This window comes from Hylaeus volcanicus, chromosome 7 (genome assembly GCF_026283585.1).
Source record: "Hylaeus volcanicus isolate JK05 chromosome 7, UHH_iyHylVolc1.0_haploid, whole genome shotgun sequence".
Taxonomy (NCBI): Eukaryota; Metazoa; Arthropoda; class Insecta; order Hymenoptera; family Colletidae; genus Hylaeus; species Hylaeus volcanicus.
Window position 1 is genome coordinate 4,569,155 of NC_071982.1, and position 21,055 is coordinate 4,590,209.

Here is a 21,055-nt window from a genome sequence, read left to right on the forward strand (position 1 = left end):
TTTTGTCACTTAGTATCAAAGTAGATATAGAATTTAAATTTCTATATCTACGTCACGAAATCATTTCTTAAGATATCTGACAGTATTGCATAAAACTTTCCAGAACAATTCCAGATTAATTCACTGCAATAAATAAAGTCAGCTGGCTCAGTAGATGGTAGAGTCGTACCTGCAATATCCTACTGCAGGGTCCGCTCGCGCTGGTCCGTAGCATTATCCACCCGTAGATCTGATTTAGCTATGTGACTTTGATTATAAAAATAAAACAGTAAAGAAATCATGAGTGAATTGAATGTAGATGGCCGATGTCATGTTTTGAGTGCTGAAATAGGAGCTCTGATGGGCGAAATGGAGTACTTGGACACAATAATCATCGTAGCCTCGTAGGATAACCATTAATGTGCACAACAACGACGAACGATGTACAAGAGAGAAAAAGGTGTATTACGACACCACGGCAATAAAAATTTATTTTGTGTTGTATAAAAATCGACGATTTCGTAGTTCATGTCTGTCATGTTAGGAACCTAAAATATTCAGTGCAGAATTTCCTCTGACAAAAAATGTGCAAAGCTCGAATGGATTAACTGGATCGATGGGAAACGTCGTAGGTATCCCTAAACTTTTATTATATGAATTACGAATAGTTCGATGTGTTTCCGTTTCAATTGGAAACCATGGTCTACGTTAAAAATTAAACAATATCTTTTCCCCTAACTTCACGTAAAAGTAATGTGCTGAAGTCGAAACTTGGTTTCGAGTCCTCTGGCCCGTAAGTTTGCTGTTGTGTTTCTGAATTATCCTCAAATTCGTTACTTTCAAGTTCGGATAATCCAGTAAGTACATTCTTAAGTGATTAAGACGAGTTCGCACTAGGCGCTGAGCATCTAACGATTGCGGAATCGGTTCGACTGCACGTTTGACGAGAAGATCGGCTGAATGCGCTTCATTAGTTCTCGTAAACATCTGAAAAATTACTTATGATAGAAATGCATATATATATAGTGTCAATATTGTTCCGATGCAATACGACTCGTTATTCCAACAAAATTGAGTATATTAAAAAGTAATGAAAGTAAAAATATCTTTCAATCAATCGCTTAATATTTGATTTGACGGGTACCTCATTTAGTAGTCAACGAATTGATGGCACTTTCATTTGTAGTTCATCAAGAATTATTGGAGTTATCACCGTTTCTCAGCTTCGCTTTCTTGACTGGACGCCTCGGTGACTGGTGGTAAAGGACTATCCACTGATCTCTGTCTAAAAATTAAGAAAAAAAAATTTTGTTTATGACACAAGGTTCCTAGAAATTTTATTCTCTAAACACAGACTTTGAATAGGCTAGACAAAGTATAAATAAAAATGAAAAAAGTGATGATTTAAAATTGTTTACCTGTTCGTTTGCCAGTCGTAAGAATCAGGAGCGGAATTACTTCTACCCGTTCGCTGGAATCGCTCTGTTTTAGCGTTCCTGATTACCTTTCTCGTTATCAAAGTTTCATCAGCCCTTCCAGGCGGCGATAACTCTATACTGCCGACTGCAGCATCAGTACATATCGTTTTCCCACTTCTCTTTGGTAAAAACGGATTCTGAAAATTAGAAAACAAATTCCATAGATGATACACAAAAAAAAAAAACATTGTCAAAATGTATTCGTATTTAATAATTCAACTTCAATATCTGTGATTTCAAAGGAGAACTATTATTGGAAAAATGATATAAGTGGATGAGCTGTCTAAATTCTTCTAATACTTTATGATAAATACTTTATGCATTTCAAGTTAATGTTTACGCAATCGTCAACCCCCCTAGTACTCGAAAGATATCGACTGCCCACGCATGAAACGATAATATCAGACTCGTGACGCCATTTGGAACAGGAGATAGCTTTTTCTCGTCACGGGGGGTGGCCTGTGCGACGTGCTATAAACATAGTAGGGAGGATTGACCTTTCACTGGTAGTCGAGACGAAAGATGAAATAGCTATCCCAAGTGAAACATAATTGTTGCAAAAACTTACAAAAAATCTCGATTGAAGAATTTCCCGAACTCATCCTACTAATACCTTTTTATTATTGATAAACGTCTTTTAAACGTAATAAAAAATTAAAAGAATTACTTGAAAGCTATGCTGTTTCAACATAGTTTTGATGAGGATCAGGGTGTCCAGCTTTGGTATCCTAGTGACCACCCTCTCCACTTCCTCATCGGTAACAGTGACAGGAAGTCGACAGTTGTCGGCTTCGCTGGGCAGTGGTTTGGTGCTACCCTTTGTAACCCAGGGATGCGCTTTTATCTCTGCCAAAGTGATCCTCTCGGCTGGGTTCTTGTCCATCATTCTTGATATCAAATCGTGAAGGTCAGCCGAGAGGGCAGGCTTCTCTGGAAATGTAATAGGCTCTGTGCGAATTGCTGCTTGAACACCTATAATACTTCCAGCACCATCCCATGGCAATTTTCCAGTTATCAAGGAGAACAGTGTTACGCCCATAGACCACACATCGCATAACTGCAACATTAAATCAAACGTGTGTTTGAATACCCAAAAATTTATTTATTAAAATTATGAAATGCGATACAAGTTCGGGTTTGTTGCGTTAGATAGCGCCTCCTACAATATAACTCAACGCTCTGCCGATACGACGTTCGTCTGCTTCATCAATGGCGATACAATCTACACGAGTTCAAATTTAACTTGAATCAATCTATCGATTTTGACGAAGGATGAAGAAAAAACCACGAGCAGATTATTAAATATTCTATCGAACGTGGACTTGTTAACCCTTGGACATATTCAACAACAATAAGACAAACGGAAGTTCCCATTTGAACAATTAAAGGTCGACGTATGCAAATTAATATTGCATTTATTAAAGACAAGAGACTCCTCTTTATATGCACGTGCAGAAGTCGCTAGATCGCTGCAATGTCGGTAAGGTCATGCGATAAGTCTCGATTACAATCTTGGAAATACACCTGTATGAGGATGAATCACGTTGGTACACGCTAAATTATACGCTTCTTGAGCCACCCGTCGAGCCGAGGCGTAATAACGCGTCGCAAGTGTTCATTCTGCTGTACGTTTAACTACACAAGATCGTATCGCTCTTTCGTATTACCGCTGTTCTGATTTCACGATCAGATTACCCAGCAATCAGTTAGAGCATGCCAGTTCCATTTCAAATAAACACAATTGTCGATTATTAACAGAACGATTGAATCTGATTTTACTAACAAGACGATGACCCATCGCGATAGCTCCCTTTTCTGGAGAGATAACATTCAATTCTATCGTAAGAAGTTCACGTCGTAAATAATAATATTGATTTGTGAGAAAATAAGTGGAAAATAGAAAATGAAATTATCTCATCACTTGAGGGGACAATTACGTTATTGGAAACTTCGATTTGAAGAAGAACTACTTAGATGAAAACTCGATGTTCGATCAGCACAGCTGTCGTGTTCGCTCCTACAATACTGGCATTTTACCACGGATGCCATGTTTGAGTCAGCGCAGCCCCAAGAGAAACTTCAATCTCAATCTTCTCGAGAAACCTCGTACGAAGGAAGTGTAAGCCACAATTTCTAGTTGATTTCGAACGCAGAATCAATTCCATTTCGTGTTTACTACTGACTACGATTCACCCCACGATTCAACCATTCCGCCTAGCACCGATGAAGAAAATTTTGTCCATTAATTATGAATCGACCGAGAAGCGAACTTTGCTCGCATTTTAAAGAGCCAGAGGACTAGCCAAGCTTTAACTCAATTCCTCGAGCGGCAACTTTCTGTACTTTCAAGTTCATCTGCATATTTCACGATACCGTGAAGAAATCGATGTCACCTCCTGGGGCTTTGCAACTCGTTTCATAAGTTTCCGCTTGGAAGTCCGGGTGGGCATTAAACGTGCCCACAAACTGCGATCGAAAGTAGATTTCTCGTGTATTTTTACAGCAATTGGAAATTAAAGCAATTTAAAACATTTTAATTGAATGAGGTTATTTTGTAGGAGAGCAACAATCTGATTTGGGTTGATGAGATGAAAAAGTGCACTATATCATCACAATTGAACTACAAGTCGTAATCCTTCACAAAGATATATATGTGAAAAGAAATTGAAAATCGATTAAGAGATAGACTTATATCGTGGAGGTACTTACAGTTCCAGAATAATAGGCGCCAGGTGTGGTTGTTTCGGGAGCCGCGAAAGCTGGGGTGCCAGCTGGTCCAGATAATAATTCTCCGGATGCCCTCAATTCTGCGCTAACCCCCAAATCAGCGATCTTAATACGCCCGTCGCTATCCACCAGTAGATTACTGGGCTTTATGTCGCGATGCACTATTCTTTGGTAATGTACTGTAAACGTAAATTTTCATTCGATACAAAAATGAATAAACTTGCTACACTAATATATACTCGAAAATTTCACAATGATTCAAGGAGATACTCACAGTATTCAACGCCCATCACGATGTCGCGAAAGTTCTTCCAGGCAGTTCCCTCGTCTAGAGGTCTGTCAGTTGGTATCTGAAGGATCTCGCCTCTCTGGACCAGTTCAAAAACAAGGTAGAGATTGTCCTCGTCCGGATCGTCGAGTACCTCCACCAATTTCACGACGTTAGGGTGATCCAATTTTTTCAACAGAGCAATCTCTCTGTAAACCTTAGCTAAAGGGTTCGCTGCCCCCTTTCTGCCAGGGGCCATTCTGCCGAAGATCCCCGCCTTCTTCATCAATTTCTTCTTGCTTAGAATCTTCATCGCGTAATGAGTCTCATCCTCCTCGTTGTAAACTAATTTCACGATACCGTAAGAGCCCTGCGACAAAGGAAACGATGCTGTTCGTTAATGTTATTCGGTACTTATAAGTCATAAAGCACCCCCCCCCCCTCACCCGCCTCATCGGAAGTAACATCCACCGTTAAACGTCAACTGCGCAATTTTCGCGTTCTATCAGCTGCTTCGGAGCTGAAAAGGCTATTTAATTTCAACTTCGAGCCCAGTTTGAAAGGACGAGATCGCAGAAGGATTGAATCTACGTTGCGCAAGTTAAATACACGGAACGACGTTTCCCGTTTGAAAAAGTTAAACCCTTTTTTTTCATCCGACTGAAACGGTTTTAGGAATTCATCCGCTTCGCCGCCCCTGTGCGAAGAAACTTTTCAAAACTTTCTTTCACCCCGACCATCCTACTTTTAATATTCATAAACCGTGGTACAGGAAATTCTGTTACGTTCTCGCTTAACATCCGAGGACACGCTACGCAACGAAACATGTTTCATTTTTTAATTAAATTCTGTTTATTTATTTTTGATTATTATTGCGAGAAACGTAACTGAAACGAAAAATATAGAACGGGGAGCGCCAGTGAGTTGATTGGAAACTACGGTTGAGAGGAACAATCATTTATCGTCGTCCTCGATGAGAGATATCGCGTTACCGAGTGATATAACGTAATTGCCACCGATCAGCTCCAATCACCTTGCTCTTAATTAGTTTGCTAATAGATGCGAACGTTGACACGATAAATACTCTGACGAATAGTTTACATTAGAAGCGAACCCCACAAATACTAGATTAAATTTTATGGATTTGTAAATTAAAAAAAATCCAGCTCACCTGTCCGATATTATCCAGGAGTTTGTATTGGTTCAGCTGAAGAGCACCCTGTCTGTTGTCGATGGAGACTCTCCTGCTTTCTCTCAGGGGTCTCCTCCTGTTCCTGGGCGATCCCTGAGGACTGCCATAAGGGGAGTACGGGCAATATGGATAAATAGGTCTGACAGTGACGTTGGAAGCATCACCCAGGAACCTCTGACTTGTTCCCACGTCGCCAAGGGTGGACATCTTTCTGACTAAACGGTCGTCAGTGATTTCAACGAACGTCTGGGTGGCTACGTCGCTGGAGACACTGCTCTTTAGCGTTAAACTGTTACCTCCTTCGTGCGTGGACAAGTCGTCCTTGGAATCAGCAGGCGACATTACGTCTCGGGTCAAATCATCCTGCTTGGATATCTGCAGGGAGATTCTTCTGTCAGCCAGATGCACTTCTCCATCAGTTCTGTCCTCGGACTGAGTCGACAACAGCTGGTAAACTTTGATCGACCGCGGAAGAACCCTCGATTGGAGATCGTCATACAAGGGTTCGCTGGTTTCTTCCGCTCTGTTGGATACCATCGACAATCTGTCAACCGACTCTTCGACGATCCGGATATCGTGGATGGCATCTCCAGATCCCTCGATGTTGATCTTCAGATTTGAACGATCGCTGGCTTGACCTAGATCCTCGAGGACATTGCTGACAGTTCGAGCGGTGCGTTGATGGGCCGTTTGATTCAACGTGTTCCTGGACGTTGAAGACGTTAAGAGTCGATCGATCGACTCGCAGCAGGACAGAGTGTCGATGATGCCTGCGGATGGATCTTGTAGCCTCGTCACGGACATATCATCTGGAATAAGGAAATGCTTCGGTGTTAATTTTCAGCAGCGATATGTAGCATGTATTGATTTGGAATAGGTCATAGAGGTACGAGGAACTACGCTGAGCGACCCTCCCCTCCTCGCTAATCCTTCCAAGACTGCTGCCTCGGGGATATTTCCTGGGTAGCGAAGCTATACAACATATTCCTGAAGTTTGCTTGCTTGCTTTGGTCCGGTTGTCGAACGTACCGCGAGAACTCTACGCATTGAGCTAACAAGAGAACCGCCCAACTCAATATTATTCTGCGGTGAACAACAATATTGAATCTGAACAATGAATTGACGCAATCTTCTAACAAAACTATGGAGTACAGTTTGAAATCCCACGCTCCTTGTCAAGAACAAAGCAAAGTAAGCCTCTACAATCTATCCAGAATCTCTGATACGAGATGAGAAATACTACTCACCGACACTGACGTGATGCATGAGATCGCAGAGGTTGTCCAAGCTCTCCTGTCTACAGGCAACCTCGTCCCTCGGTAACTCTTTCATCTCGTCGATGTTGGGCATGTCCAGTCCCGTGCTGGACACCTTTCTGTGCACTTCCGTGGTAGGCATTTCGTCTGCGCCAATGTCGACTACTTCCTCTGTCAGACTTTCTTCGGCTCTACCTACGATCACCCTTGAATTCAGACGTTTGGAACCGGTGAAAGACCACCGTTTGTCCTTCAAGAACGAGGACAGATCTTGCAGGACGTCGCCAGATAAAGAAGTCCGTCCGTCCTCGTCGAAGGTGCCCAGGTTGCTCGCGTAGCCACTGCTCTCTCTTCTTGGCCTGACTATCTTGGGCTCTCTAGACTTTATAATATTGCGCAGGGTGGGTAATCCCTCCGCTTCTTCAAGAAACAGGGCGCTATCCTTTCGAACCTCGACGATCTCTCTGTCTGAAAGATCCTCGGGACTGGACGGGATCCTCGTCGAGTCCTCGCACTGTTTTACATTCAGTGGTGACTCTTCGAATGGCAAGTTGATGGTCACTTTGCTCTCTGGCTCGGCGAATATTTTCGTCTCGCGATCCCTCGATCTCTGATGACTCGGTGACTTTCTCGCAAAGCTTTCACGTCTGGAAGGTAACGGTTCCTGTCTTAGAGAACGCGAATCCTGAACGCTGCTGGCCAAATTCAACGACAGTGGTGTCGATCCTGGAGAATATTGGAGCTTGGTTCCCGTGGGTGCGGTCAGCTTTCTCGACTCGTACTTCTGAATCGAGGAGAAGTGCTCGGGAGCGGAGACGGGGTCTAATGGAAAAACGATGTTCCTGGAAGATTCCAGTGACACGTCCAGCGTGGCGTCCCTCGAGTCAGCTGGGGAAACCGTCAGCGACTTGGGGATGGATCCTGGCGATTCTTCGTCGATAGCGCTGTGCCTGAAAGCAAAACAATCCGTCTAAGAACATTTGCTTTGCGGAAATTGTCGCGTGCAATGCGGAGAATCGTTGATCGAACAATGGACTTTAATCTTAGCTATTTGCTTACTCTTCAGCGTGCTCGAATGAATGTTGAATAATTGAAAAGTGTCTATGAATTAATTGTGCATTGTTCAATCAACGAGTGCTGTAAAAAATAATGAATTATAATAGCTCAGATTTACGGGACACGGGACTCCATTCTGATCCATCGAGATCATGGAAAGTTTTAGTGGTTTCTACCTAGCAGTGAAATACCAATTCAAAAGAGAACGAGAGGAATTTGAAATCCTTTGTTTCCGTCGGAAATTGTTAACCAATCAATACTGAGGGAACGAAATATCAATCAGGGAGCACAAGGTAGACGCGAAAACAATGCAATTTTCGGGGACGTATCGATGGTCCTCGTGACGGTTAGCGACGCGGATAAGCGACAAAGCCGGGGCTCGACGCACCGATTGAACGTCCAACACAGATCGAATCTTGTTTGGTCTGCATTTAAAAATTTCTCGTTTCACCGTAAAGCACCGCGATTCGTTTCGGAGAAATTTGATTCGTCGCCACCGTGTGTTGATCGACGTGTTTCGTGACGGTTGTCGGTACGATATTCTCGTTGAGTCATTCTTTTTACACTCAAGAAATAAGAGCGCTGCCTATAAATTCTCGTAAAAATTAGATATTCTCAGGGTGACATCGTTCGCGAAGAGACAAAACTGAACTGGCTAAAAAGTTATAAAAATCCGGAGGAGGTCGTGGAATTCTAAACGCTATCGATGGTATTTACGATCCAGCAGGCGTTCGCACGATCCAGCAGACAAGTTTCGCAAGCAATTCGAACGGAAGTTGCAGCCTCCGGGGAGCACGGAGCTCATTAAATCCTCGGCGAAGCGAGCCGCGAGCATACGCCTCTTAGAGAAGCCTGGTGATTTGCAATTGAAATCGCGCCAGTTGGAACGACGAAACTATGAAATTTAAATGGCGCTCGCTGGATAACACTGGGAGGCATAAACGTGCACGTTGGCCACGCGCTTAGAAGAGCAAATCGAAATGGATAACCTCCTCCTTTTCGAAGTCTGTTAAAAATATTATTCTCTCTCAGAAAAATAAGAGTCTAGACAATTACATTCAGAGAAGTCGGATAGAACAATGAGAATCGGGATAATGGCGGTAGACATTAATGCTCGATGAACCCTAGCAGCCAAAACAGTCAACCTCGACCTACTTTGCATTCAGTAGCTCTGCTCTACTTGAGTATCCTTAATTTTCTTTCAAGTACCCATACCAAATTCGACCATAGCCCTCGTCTTCACACCCACCTATACGCAAACATTTAACACCAGTAAACGTATTCGCGGAGACTGTTCCCGCGTACTGCAGCCTGTAACGAACCTCGAACTTTGCTTCGAGACGATACAACGTGTTCGCAGAAGTTAAGCCGTGCACGTCAACCGAGCGCGAAACTTCTCGCTGAAATTCTCCAAGAATCTCGCGAGTACGGCCTGGAATTTCGATTCCACGCGCATAAGTGACTGCAACTAATTATAGCGGGAGTCCCGAGCAGCAATATAATTCGGCCAGATACGCACGACGAACGAGGTAGCTGGTTGATAACTACCAGGACCCGTTCCCGCATCCCTCTCGACGTGAGATTGCGTTATCCCCTGTATTCGTTGGCCTAGTTCGAACGGAACAATTAATCCGCGTCGCAAGCATTATTCCAGAGTCGAATCGGACTCTTATCTTTTGCGTCGCGCGGATGGAAGCCAGGGATTCGCGCTGATGACTGCAGTCGTTACCGCTTTTGTCGCACCTGCAGCATCCGGAAGGTTCGCGTTGGAAGTAAAACGTCTTGAAAGTACTTCGGAGTATTCTCTGAGCGGTAACGATATTATTCTTGGCGTCTGTGAACACCTGGGGTCTCTGAATGGAATTCAGATCTAGAAAGAAGAACTCTCGAATAGGATTGTTTCGCTGATAAGCAGAATTTAGCTTCGCGTAATCTGATTCTACCTGGGAGATAGTATTTGATGCTATCCTTTTGAAAACTGTCTTCTGTAAATTTACATTGTATATTTGAAGATAATGAGTTTTTGAAAACGAATGCGACTGAACGTAGTAATTGATGGATTGTACACTCGGAGTAGGAATGGGCCGTCGATGACCCTGACGGGTCAATTTATTTCGCCTCGAGTGCAAACAAGTCTCGATCGTTAGCGAGGAGCGTCGGTGCACGTCACACGTCCGTAATTTCACAGTTTTTGCACGGCGACGCTAGTACGAGAGGACAGATGAAACGAGAAATCTCGGTTACGCAGGGAAGGATGCAAAAAATGAACAGTCATTAACTCATCGGAAAAATTGGATCGAATGCACAAGAAGAATAAATTTTTTAGTCGAGTTCGTCATACTACTCGGTGTTGTTTTGCTGGAGCTGCATTATGCACGCAAATCTCGTTTTAAGAGTAAAGTAACACGTGCGTTTACTGCGCATCTATTAGGATGGGCCCTGTTTCAATAATTTTGTAATTCTATGTTTTATTAAATATGAACTTACTTGTTATTTTGGCATAAAAGTTCCCTGAAGAAAAATTCTATATCAGATAATTGGATTTGAAACATTACAAATAATATTGCAAAAATATTTTAAGCAGAGAAAGTAAATTCGTGTTCACTGTGCCGGTGTATGAGAATATAAATAGAATAAAAATTTGTAATTTTCAGGGCTTGTTTCTATTATTATAAGTGACAGCTGTACGAAAGTTCAAATTATTCTATCGATTTTTATCAGTTATAAAAAAAAAGTAACTGATTGAAATTTTGGGGTAACAGATTTCGAAGATTATTGAAACAAGGACGCTTATCGTATTATGGAGCAGTTAACGTACACGTTGACCTTTTATACCGAACGGCTCTATCACAGTAATGTTATTCATATCGGCATATAAGTGGAGGCAAACTTCGTGATTACATCCGTTGCTACCCACGTGTTAACGGCGCAAGACTTTAACGAAACGCGTTGAAAGACGAGAGTCGAAACACGGACGATCCTGGGAGGGATCGCAACGCCCTTTCAGAAATTGGATCGTTTCGGCGGTAATTTACGAGGCCCACAGGAAATTTCTCGCCGCGACGCGTGTACGCGGCGTCCCGTTCCAGCGCGAATCCCACGCGCGAAATACGATCGCTCAGGAATCGTTGAGAGATCCACGACTGACCCTGCAGCTTCGGAAATATACCGAACGACGCATTCGTCGAGAGAGGGGTCTCTAAGGGATCGATATAAAGGTTGTCAAAAAGGGAGAGATACAGCCTCCCTGGAACTTGGTTGAAGTAATGGAACAGATAATGGGGCTGGAAGTTTGCGCTAAACACGAACTATTTTAAGAAAACGATACAAATGGATCACAAATTTAGCTAAGACAGCCCTGAAATCAGGGAACCTCCTCATCGTCATGAAAATCCTAATTAGGGTCTCGCTTTCGAGGTTTATCGATATTATTTTACGAGGGCTACTCTGTACTATACTGTCCTGGGCGAAAAGGGTTTCAGTTTACTAATTGCCGTTGACTTAAGTTGTAAAGCTCGGTTTCCACCAGATTTTACGACCACTTAAGAACCCTTCCATCAATTATGCTAATAGGATCACTGTGATTGATCCCATATAGTGAAGAACAAACTGGAAGATTCTGTTTCTGAACTCATCGTCCATAGAATACCCTATTTCCTAAAAAAAAACAACGCTTTGCTGATAAATATAACATTCACCAGAATAAGGAAGACGTGGATTACAGACTATAACGGTCGACTACAGCGTGTCGTTTTTTCCTTTCACGGACGACAGCACAAGGCCTAAGATAACATGCACGGGTCAATAATTAGCGTTAACGTTAACAGTACTCTTTGACGCTAGAACTTGGCCTCCGATTCAACGCGTACGTGCGGATAATCGAGGCAAACAAGACATCAGTGACATCATTTCGCACGTGGGTTTGCGTAGACACGCAGCCATTCGGATTGTAGAGAACGTCTGTCGAGGACCCGTTCGTCGTCTGGAAATGTCATCGTTCAACCTTTTCTGGTCGGTGGGCATCGCACGTTACCATAAAGAGTTCTCTCTACGAGTTGGCGGCTGCGTTATTAAATCACTTTGGAGCACGCAATCTCTCCGAGCAAGAAATGCGAGTCACAATCCCCTGCAGATGCAACGTATTTATATCCCCTGTCTGACAAGAACAATGATGTCACTGGTTTGTCCCAGTACGGTGGCCAAAGACCGCAAAGGGTTAATTAACCGTCGAGAGCGTGGGCGGCGAAGACCGCGACGAAGAGACTGCGGGCGGTGCGAGAGAAAGGTGAATTATACGACCGGATTCGTGAAAGCTTCCGGCTATCTCGAATTACTATTGAGAAAAAATCTGACTTCATGAATAATAAAATTACTTCGCCCTTAAATGAGTACGTAGAGAAGAATTGTAGTAATTAGAATTATTATCTCCTTAAACGACTGCGTAACGGAAAAGGCTATTCTAGATGGGACTAATATTTTCTTAATTAATATGCGAAGGAAAGCCACATTTATATTAGGCTGTCCCGAAAGTTTCTTTCGCGAGTTGCTCTCAATTATTTTATGTGATCGTGTTTATATAAATAGCCAATCTAATTTCATAGATATTCATGTTGTAACAGTAATGGAGCAAAATGAATCGTGCACAATTCAGTAATGTAACACAAAACATAAAATATTGTGCATGTATTACTTATTAAAAAAACGAAAGAAACTTTTGGGACAACCTAATATTTCCTAACAGCAAACGAATTGCGAGCTACGCACTTTTATTAAATAAACGAACTGAAACTTGAACTTGACGCTACCCTCTTCGGTTCAATAAACACCTGATGGCAAACGACTGCCGCCCTAGAAGAATGAAATTTTCAACTTATGACAACATAAAAATATTTTCTTCGCGCGATGATACCCACACGCCCCTAGGGTCGTTATGTAAATTATATCGTCGGTAAGCGTAGTCACGATCGATATCAACTCATTCGGCCAAGTGTAACATCAAAAAGTATTTGCTCGAATTCGACACTCGAACGTTCCTCCGCCTTCTCGCCCCTTCCATCCGTTTTACGCCATTTTCCAGCGAACGCAATTTCCTTTTAACGTATGCTGAATCGTTCGCTGAAAGGAACGTAACGCGGACTATTCTCGGGGTTTAATGTGGAAACGAGGATGCGCCAATTGTGCGATATTTTACTGAGGGGGAGTACCTGCTTAGGTGTGAGAACTATGCGAGGAATTCTGCGACATAAGGCGCTGTCTGTAATGCAATCGTTGTAATAGAATCCTCTCCTGGTTTATTGCATGGAAATCGAGACGCTGCGCAAAAGATTTCCTTTTCTACAAACGAACAAAATAGAATTATAGTTACATTTCTGATCGAAACAGTGCAGTAATTAAACTTCAGAAGAAAACATCTTAAACTTATTATCTCTGAATAATGAACGACGATGACCGCTCCCAGAAGTCTTGGGAACTATACAATCTCATAACATGATAACGCACGGACCAAAGTAACTTCGCGAACATTCCAGAAGAGTTTCGTTCGTTGTTCATCGTACAGACTCAAAGTACAGTTTTAGAATGGCGGAGTACGTTCGTTGAGTACCCGTATATCAAGTTCTTAACAATAGGAGGGCGGAAGTTCTCCTAGTGTCGAGGAAACCGGATGACATGGGCGTAGCCGTGCGTGAAGCAACCCGTACAACCTTTGTCTTAAACCTGTCACAAAGTTTTCGGTGAAATCAGTGGAATACTATAAAGCTGTCCTCGTTAGTCAGATAGGTAGACTCATAGGTGTTTAGCAACATGTGGGATTCAATTCACCCTTGATTAGGTGCAGCAAGAACGACTGCTCTACGATTCGGTAACTGGGAGGATGAATCTGAATTCTAAATAGCTCAGACAATTCTGAACCTGAAGTTCCTTTGCAAAAATGTCTGATGGTCCTTCGTTTTTGAATTATCAAACATCGACCAATCACAGCGCCCGTAAATTTGCCATAAATTCTATCCCCCTCCAACTTGCAACGTTCAGAAACATTCATCAACTGATTCCTCGAGGACAGGCTTTTAGACCTCAGACTAATGTGTCGGGTTCTCGACGTAGTTAATTCGCAAACTTCTGTATTCCTAATTCATCAGACGGTTTGAATCTCGGGGGAAATTTATGCCATTGTTACCGTCTATCCACTATTCGCCTAGTTCCGCTGGTCCGAAAGTTTCGTGTTGCTTTATCTAACCTGACTTCATCACGTGTCCGTGGTTGTTAGGTGGCGAAACTTTGGATATAGACACCTGGGCTATTTCCAATTGATAGTATCGTCAACTGCAGCCTAGATTCTTGGAGTGGTTGGCAAACTTCTAAGTCAAGTGATGCCTCGAACCGATGATTTGCTCTCTGGGGATGTCTGCATTCTAAGTATAACTCAACAAGTTTAATAAGATCCCTGAGGTGACGGCGTAAACGCGGAGGAACGAGAGGAGGATGTACGAAACCAGATGATTATACTATCGTCCAGGTCTCTAGTCGACGTAATCCGATACAAGAGGATAACAAAGCCTGACGTCGATCTGATAGCGAGTCGAGAGGTATTAGCTCATCGAGACGTGTGCCAGGTATTGGTTTTTCAAACTCTAACTACAACTTCTAGATCCTGAGACCTCATAAAGCATCTTGAAGAGACTTCCAGACCCTGGAGAAGTCTAGAGGCCTTAGAGGAGTCCTATGATCTACCACATAATTATTCCAAGTGCCAGGTACAGGTTGTTCAGATCCTAACTATAACTTCTAGATCCTGAGACCTCATAAAGCATCTTGAAGAGACTTCCAGACCCTGGAGAAGTCTAGAGGCCTTAGAGGAGTCCTATGGTCTACCACATAATTATTCCAAGTGCCAGGTACAGGTTGTTCAGATCCTAACTATAACTTCTAGATCCTGAGACCTCATAAAGCATCTTGAAGAGACTTCCAGACCCTGGAGAAGTCTAGAGGCCATAGAGGAGTTCTATGGTCTACCATATAATTATTCCAAGTGCCAGGTACAGGTTGTTCAGATCCTAACTATAACTTCTAGGTCTTGAGACCTCATAAAGCGCCTTGAAGAGACTTCCAGACCCTGGAGAAGTCTAGAGGCCTTAGAGGAGTCCTATGGTACCACATAATTATTCCAAGTGCCAGGTACAGGTTGTTCAGATCCTAACTATAACTTCTAGATCTTGAGACCTTATAAAGCATCTTGAAGAGACTTCCACACCCTGGAGAAGTCTAGAGGCCTTAGAGGAGTCCTATGGTCTACCACATAATTATTCCAAGTGCCAGGTACAGGTTGTTCAGATCCTAACTATAACTTCTAGATCTTGAGACCTCATAAAGCGCCTTGAACAGACTTCCAGACCCTGGAGAAGTCCTATTGGTCTACCATATATTTATTCGAAGTGCCAGGTACAGGTTGTTCAGATCGTAACTATAACTTCTAGACCCTGGAGAAGTTTAGATGCCTTAGAGGAGTCCTATGGTCTACCACATAATTATTCCAAGTGCCAGGTACAGGTTGTTCAGATCCTAACTATAACTTCTAGGCCCTGAGGTTTTCTAAAGCCTCTTGAAGATTTCTAGAGAAGTCTAGGAGGCTTAGAGAAGTCCTGTGGCCTATCAGATATTAATTCCAAGTGCCAGGTGACAAGGAAATTTGGGTATTAAGCTCTGAGAAATTATGCCAATTAACAATGAAACAACCAACGTGATAAATCCAAACAGAGTAACGTCCATCCCTTATTCACGAATCAGCTGCGTATTCCTGGGAATGCTTATCCTGCTCTGAGTGACCACACAGATTAAGTCTCCAAGTATTATCGTTTTCGGAACTCGAAGCTGAGATTTACGACCGACGTATACTCGACAATACTCGAGCACCACATCCGTCCCGCTGACGAGCATACTTGAACTGCAATTGGCGTGTTCTGCATGGTTGGAAATGGGAATAGCTTCCGATGAAAAAAATATCCGAACTTCTTGGAAGCTGGCTAATAATTGGTTGTTTGGGACGAAGAATTAGAATAGAAATAAACCAAGGCTTTCATCGAGATCTGTTTCAAAAACCCTTTAAACCCGTGATGGATTGCAATCAACAAGTTTACAAGTTCGCGAAATCTTCTTATAGAAGAATTAATATTTAAGTCCTCCCGACATTCCCCTGTTCGTGCATAGTGTTTCCCTAATTAGTCACGAGTTTAAATTCTACCTTTCGCGAACTCCGCCCACTCTCTAATTGAACCGTTTCACGCAATTCTTGACAAGATTTATGGAATGCCGCCGACAAGCGTAACCGCGTTAACCTCCGCAACGGAATTGATTATTCTTTCTTCGAACGAGGACTGCGCGTACCAGGGTAGTTTTATTAAGTTAAGTCAAGGTTTTATTCTTTTAAACGTGACGTTCAATTAAACCCATTTCGAGGAAACATACAGCCAGTGTTTATCGAAGACATTTGTCTAAATTAAAGGATAGGTTCGATGTTTTCAAATGAATGTATCATTAGAAATGTGTACGTAACTAGATTTTACTCGTTTAAATGCTTGCAATGAAAAGTTTATTTAAACTTATTTAATTTTTCATTACAAGCATAATAAATAAATTTCAGTCGCGTACATATTTGTAAAGAAGAATTTCTTTGGAAGCAACGAATCTATTATATAATTTAAACTTTCATCGACCATTTAAACTTATGGGCCTGACTGTATTTATTAATTTAGGTTACTTTTGCGAGCAATTTTCTGCTGCCGTCAGACAGGACGAATCTCGAGGACTAAAGCTCGACGACGATGTCGATACCTGCAGCGTTAGAAGCTATCGCGTCAACGACTGGAGTGCGCGGGCAGTGACGTTAATTAGGTTCGTTAATTGATCTCACCGCGTGGTAAAAATATCGCAGAGCAAACCTGAACTGCGACGAGTTTGCGCTTTTCCCTCCGCACCCTGCTTACAATTTATCGATCCTGTTCGCGATGATGCGTGATTCTCGATCGAACTTCGAAACAGTCGAGTCGAAAAATACATTATTCATGGGGACCAGCTAAGAGTGTAAACAAATGACACAGATTTAAATATAGAAAAGGAAGACAATTCCAGACCGGTTCGATATCTACAAATACAGATAAGGGATATTACTTGCACCTAGATCGAGATTCAGAGGAATATCACAAGGATTCATTTGACCGCTAATCGATCAATCGCAGCATCTATTGGTCCTGACTTATCGGGCTATAACGTATCACAGAACGTGGAAACTTGCACCAGCGGAACGACACGTATTGATTACGTATTGGACCGTTTGTCTTTCCACCTGGCGTCGTCCTCGACGCTGGACGGATGTAATAACGTTCCGTTGGTGCAACGATTTAAACTGATATCGACGATTTGATACGTTGCGCATGAATTTCCGCTCCGTAAAGGACTTCCTCGAGAGATCCAGCCAGCCAAATTGCTTCAACAGCAAGTCCAGCTTAGTTAAATAACCGGGAGAAAAGGAATAAAAGATTCTGGAGCAACAAAATATTTCGATTGTACTGTTTCCGCTGAACCTCGAGTAACTCGATGCATGTGAGAAAATACATTTGTTTAGACAAAAGAAGAAATTTTACGTTCGTGACGGTTGAACTGCAACATAAAGTCTCTGTGACTCGAAGTTACGACAGTCTGGCAAAATAAACGCAATGTCCTTGCGCGTATAGCGATGGTAGACGTGGACGAACGAGTCGGTATGATTTACTAACGCTCAAACTTCTAATTTCAGATTTTAATTAAATGCGGAACGGTAATCGCGAGATTAATGGCTATCTGTAGGAGATAATTATGCGATCCCTGGTATTGTTTGACCATACTGGACGAATGTGGGTCATCGATGCGTCGATTCGTCACGCACTACGTCTCGACACGAAAGGTCACGAGATATCGCGAAAAAAAAAGCGATATTTTCTTAAACGAACGCAAACTATTTACGAAAACAAGACTGTGCTCGATAACAGAGGCAATAAACAAGCGATATGTCTTCGAAAACGAAATTCAACAATAATCTTCCAGTAAACAAAGCAGAAGACAAAGGCACACGACAAATATAATTTAAAATTAATAGTTGAAATTCATGATTCGATGAAATAAATCTTCTTTGCTACTCCTTTAGCGATTAGGTGACTTTGCTATGCTATAGTTACTCTTGATAAACGTCCCTAAATGTCATGCATAGTTTCTGTGCGCGCCAATGAGTTCATTTTTACGAACGACTCTGGAATAAAATTAACGAACCGAAAAGAACGCTTCGTTTCGTTCGAGTTTCATAACAGAGAGAAAACTGACCCTTTTCCCATAAATAACGCAGTAACGAAGGATAATCCACGCATACAAAAAAAGAGCAGATTCTTAATAACGTACCGTAAATAAAATAAACGAAGGCACGAGGTAAAGGGAGAAAGTTGAGACTCTCAGGGCTCGAAAGATGTCGTAATCTAATTACCGATTCCACTTTCTGCTCAGGTGCAATGATGTATAGTCTGTCGTAACGCAAAACTGAAACTACACAAAATGCAGTTGAGTAGGTAACAAGTCGAGATATAGCACTACTCCGTGTTAAATTTAGAACACTAAAAATGAAACAAATATTCCAATGGTAATATAGGAAAATTCTGTTTCGACGTATCATATTCGAATAATGATATTTAAGTACTGAAATATTCAGCATGGAACGAATAAATATTTGAAATATTACAATATTGAATCATTCCAGTGCGCCAGACGTAAGCAAAACTAGATAAGGTGCAACCGTTTTAATAGCTTCGTAAAAGTTTTCTTTGATCGAAGAAGTGCAGAGATTGCATTTTTTCGTTTCTTTGCCCTTTCGCCCGAATAAATTTACATCGGTTCGTTTCGTACGCCGGCAACATTCGCGGATACGTTTGTGCACGTGACGCGTTAAACACAGCTGCGAAAACGGAACGAGCTGTTAACATCGCGATATCACTTCGGTGACGTTCACACGGTTTATTTGGTCGACGCGAATTACCATCCATTAAGTATTTAATGCCGTGCGACGGTTTCGCGAGTTTCGAGGGATTTTTCGACGCCCCGAAAATGAAAACGGTAAACGAATTCGATGGAAATTCGAGCCGGTTTGGTGTCTTTGGGCAAGCTTTGACATTTCTCCATGTTATTTTGCGTTTAATTCGCAACGCTGGCAAATAGCTTGCACCGCAAATAACACTCACGCACCAGGTAAACCCGACTCGTCGAAAATTCCGAAAGCATAAATACCTGAAAAATTTGAGATTCGCGTTGACGAGTAAGCGAAACCCTTCGTGTGTAGTTTATAAGCGAAATTAACGGTTTATCGATTCTAGTAAATACGTGAGTGATTCGATATCGGATAACTTTACAGGTATTCGAATACCACGAATAATCTAAGAACACTCGTGTACGGGAATAACGTTACTCGAATATTCGATCAAGTTTTCGATGATGCTAGTCAAACTATCGGGAGAATATTGTTCACTGTTGAATTATGTATTAAAATGGAGCGAAATATTAAGAGAGAAAATGCAGAAGAAATTTAGTGAAAATATACCAGGAAGCGACTGATTTATAACCGGGATAATATTTTACATTTTATTAAACAAACTCGTATCAAGTGCAAACAGTAGTACTGTAAATAATGCTTGTTTGCGTTACATGATAGCTGGCTTTGAAACAAAAATATTCCTACAGAAGTTGAGAATATAAATTCACGATTATTACCCAAACGACGACAAGATTAATTTATATTTTGGAACTGAAAATTCAGGCGATATCCTTGCTAGGATAATTTAATACAATCTACCTTTAGATTTGTTTCTCTGTTCAGGTTGTATACCCTACCACTAACTTCGGCAAATTAATCTACTATCACTTCTTCGAGTCTCGATGTACACTGTTTTCGTGTAAGAACAGTTGTCACATACGATTCCAAAAAAAATTCCAAGGCAAGTCAGTCAGGACTGCTTAAAGCGAAGGCTGAAGATCAACGATCACTTATCGAAGTTCAGTGCTCCCTCTTTTCTAGTTAAAGTCACTCATACATTCACGATCACTTGTCTAAATACCCTATTCATCAATCCCTAAGTGACAGTAGCCGGAATGACTATCAACCAAAGAATATTGATCACTGCCACTTGCCTCAATTCAGCGTTCATTAATACCAAGTTGGAGTATAAGGAGAACTTGAAAAATGTGGACAAACAATCACTTATTCAAATTGAGAAGTCACCAGTGTCACGTGAAAATACCGAACTGTCAAATAAATAATACAGACGAACAATTATTTGTCCAGGTTGAGGGTTCACTGTTCCCAAGTCAAAGGAGGCGGCATTACCGCAACTGAAGAGTATAAATATGCCTAATTTCAGGATTCACCAGGTCCGAGTGACAATAGCACTGATACCAACTGAAGAATATACATTAAACATCGTACAGCGTGAGTTGAAAGATGTGACATTAGCACAACTGAAGAATGCAGATCACGAATTACTTATTCAGGTTCGTAAAGATCAACGATCTTTACTCCAAATCCACTATTCCCAATCCTCGAGTGTCAGCAGCTAACAATTCCTACTGATTTACGATCAGCTGAAGAACATAGATCAACGATCGCTCGACCGCATTCAATATTGATCGCCACAGCAAACATAACTCATCCAGTTTCAGTGAAGGTAATCCTACTAGCAGAAAAATATATCTCGAAGATCACTCATCCAAGTTCAATGTTGATCAATTGTCAGACAAGACGCCACAGCAAAAGAATATAACTCTACTCATCCAGTTCCATGATTATCAACTCCAAGTGATCACTCGTCCAACTTCAATATTGATAAATTAAAAACAAGTTACCACAGCAAAAGGATATAACTCTACTCGTCCAGTTCCATGATTACCAACTCCAAGTGATGAAGGTAATGCTACCAACCGAACAATATAGCTCGAAGATCACTCATCCAAGTTTAATGTTGATAAGTTAAAGACAAGTCACCACAGCGAAAGAATAATAGCTCTACTCATCCAGTTTCATCATCATCAGATCCAA

General features: G+C 41.9%; 1 protein-coding gene across 1 annotated transcript in view; it reads right to left on the bottom strand.

Moving 5' to 3' along the window:
* Positions 1–444: 444 nt before the first annotated feature.
* The window catches only part of LOC128880098 (uncharacterized), a 61,160-nt gene continuing 40,549 nt past the window's right edge, over positions 445–21,055 (bottom strand). The window contains exons 4-11 of the mRNA XM_054129804.1: positions 6,892–7,850; positions 5,624–6,453; positions 4,459–4,822; positions 4,167–4,363; positions 2,125–2,514; positions 1,398–1,594; positions 1,124–1,264; positions 445–966 (exon numbers count right to left, since the gene is read on the bottom strand). Coding sequence (XP_053985779.1) covers positions 1,189–1,264; positions 1,398–1,594; positions 2,125–2,514; positions 4,167–4,363; positions 4,459–4,822; positions 5,624–6,453; positions 6,892–7,850 — 3,013 coding nt within the window. The 3' untranslated portion in view covers positions 445–966; positions 1,124–1,188. The remainder of the gene's footprint in view (positions 967–1,123; positions 1,265–1,397; positions 1,595–2,124; positions 2,515–4,166; positions 4,364–4,458; positions 4,823–5,623; positions 6,454–6,891; positions 7,851–21,055) is intronic.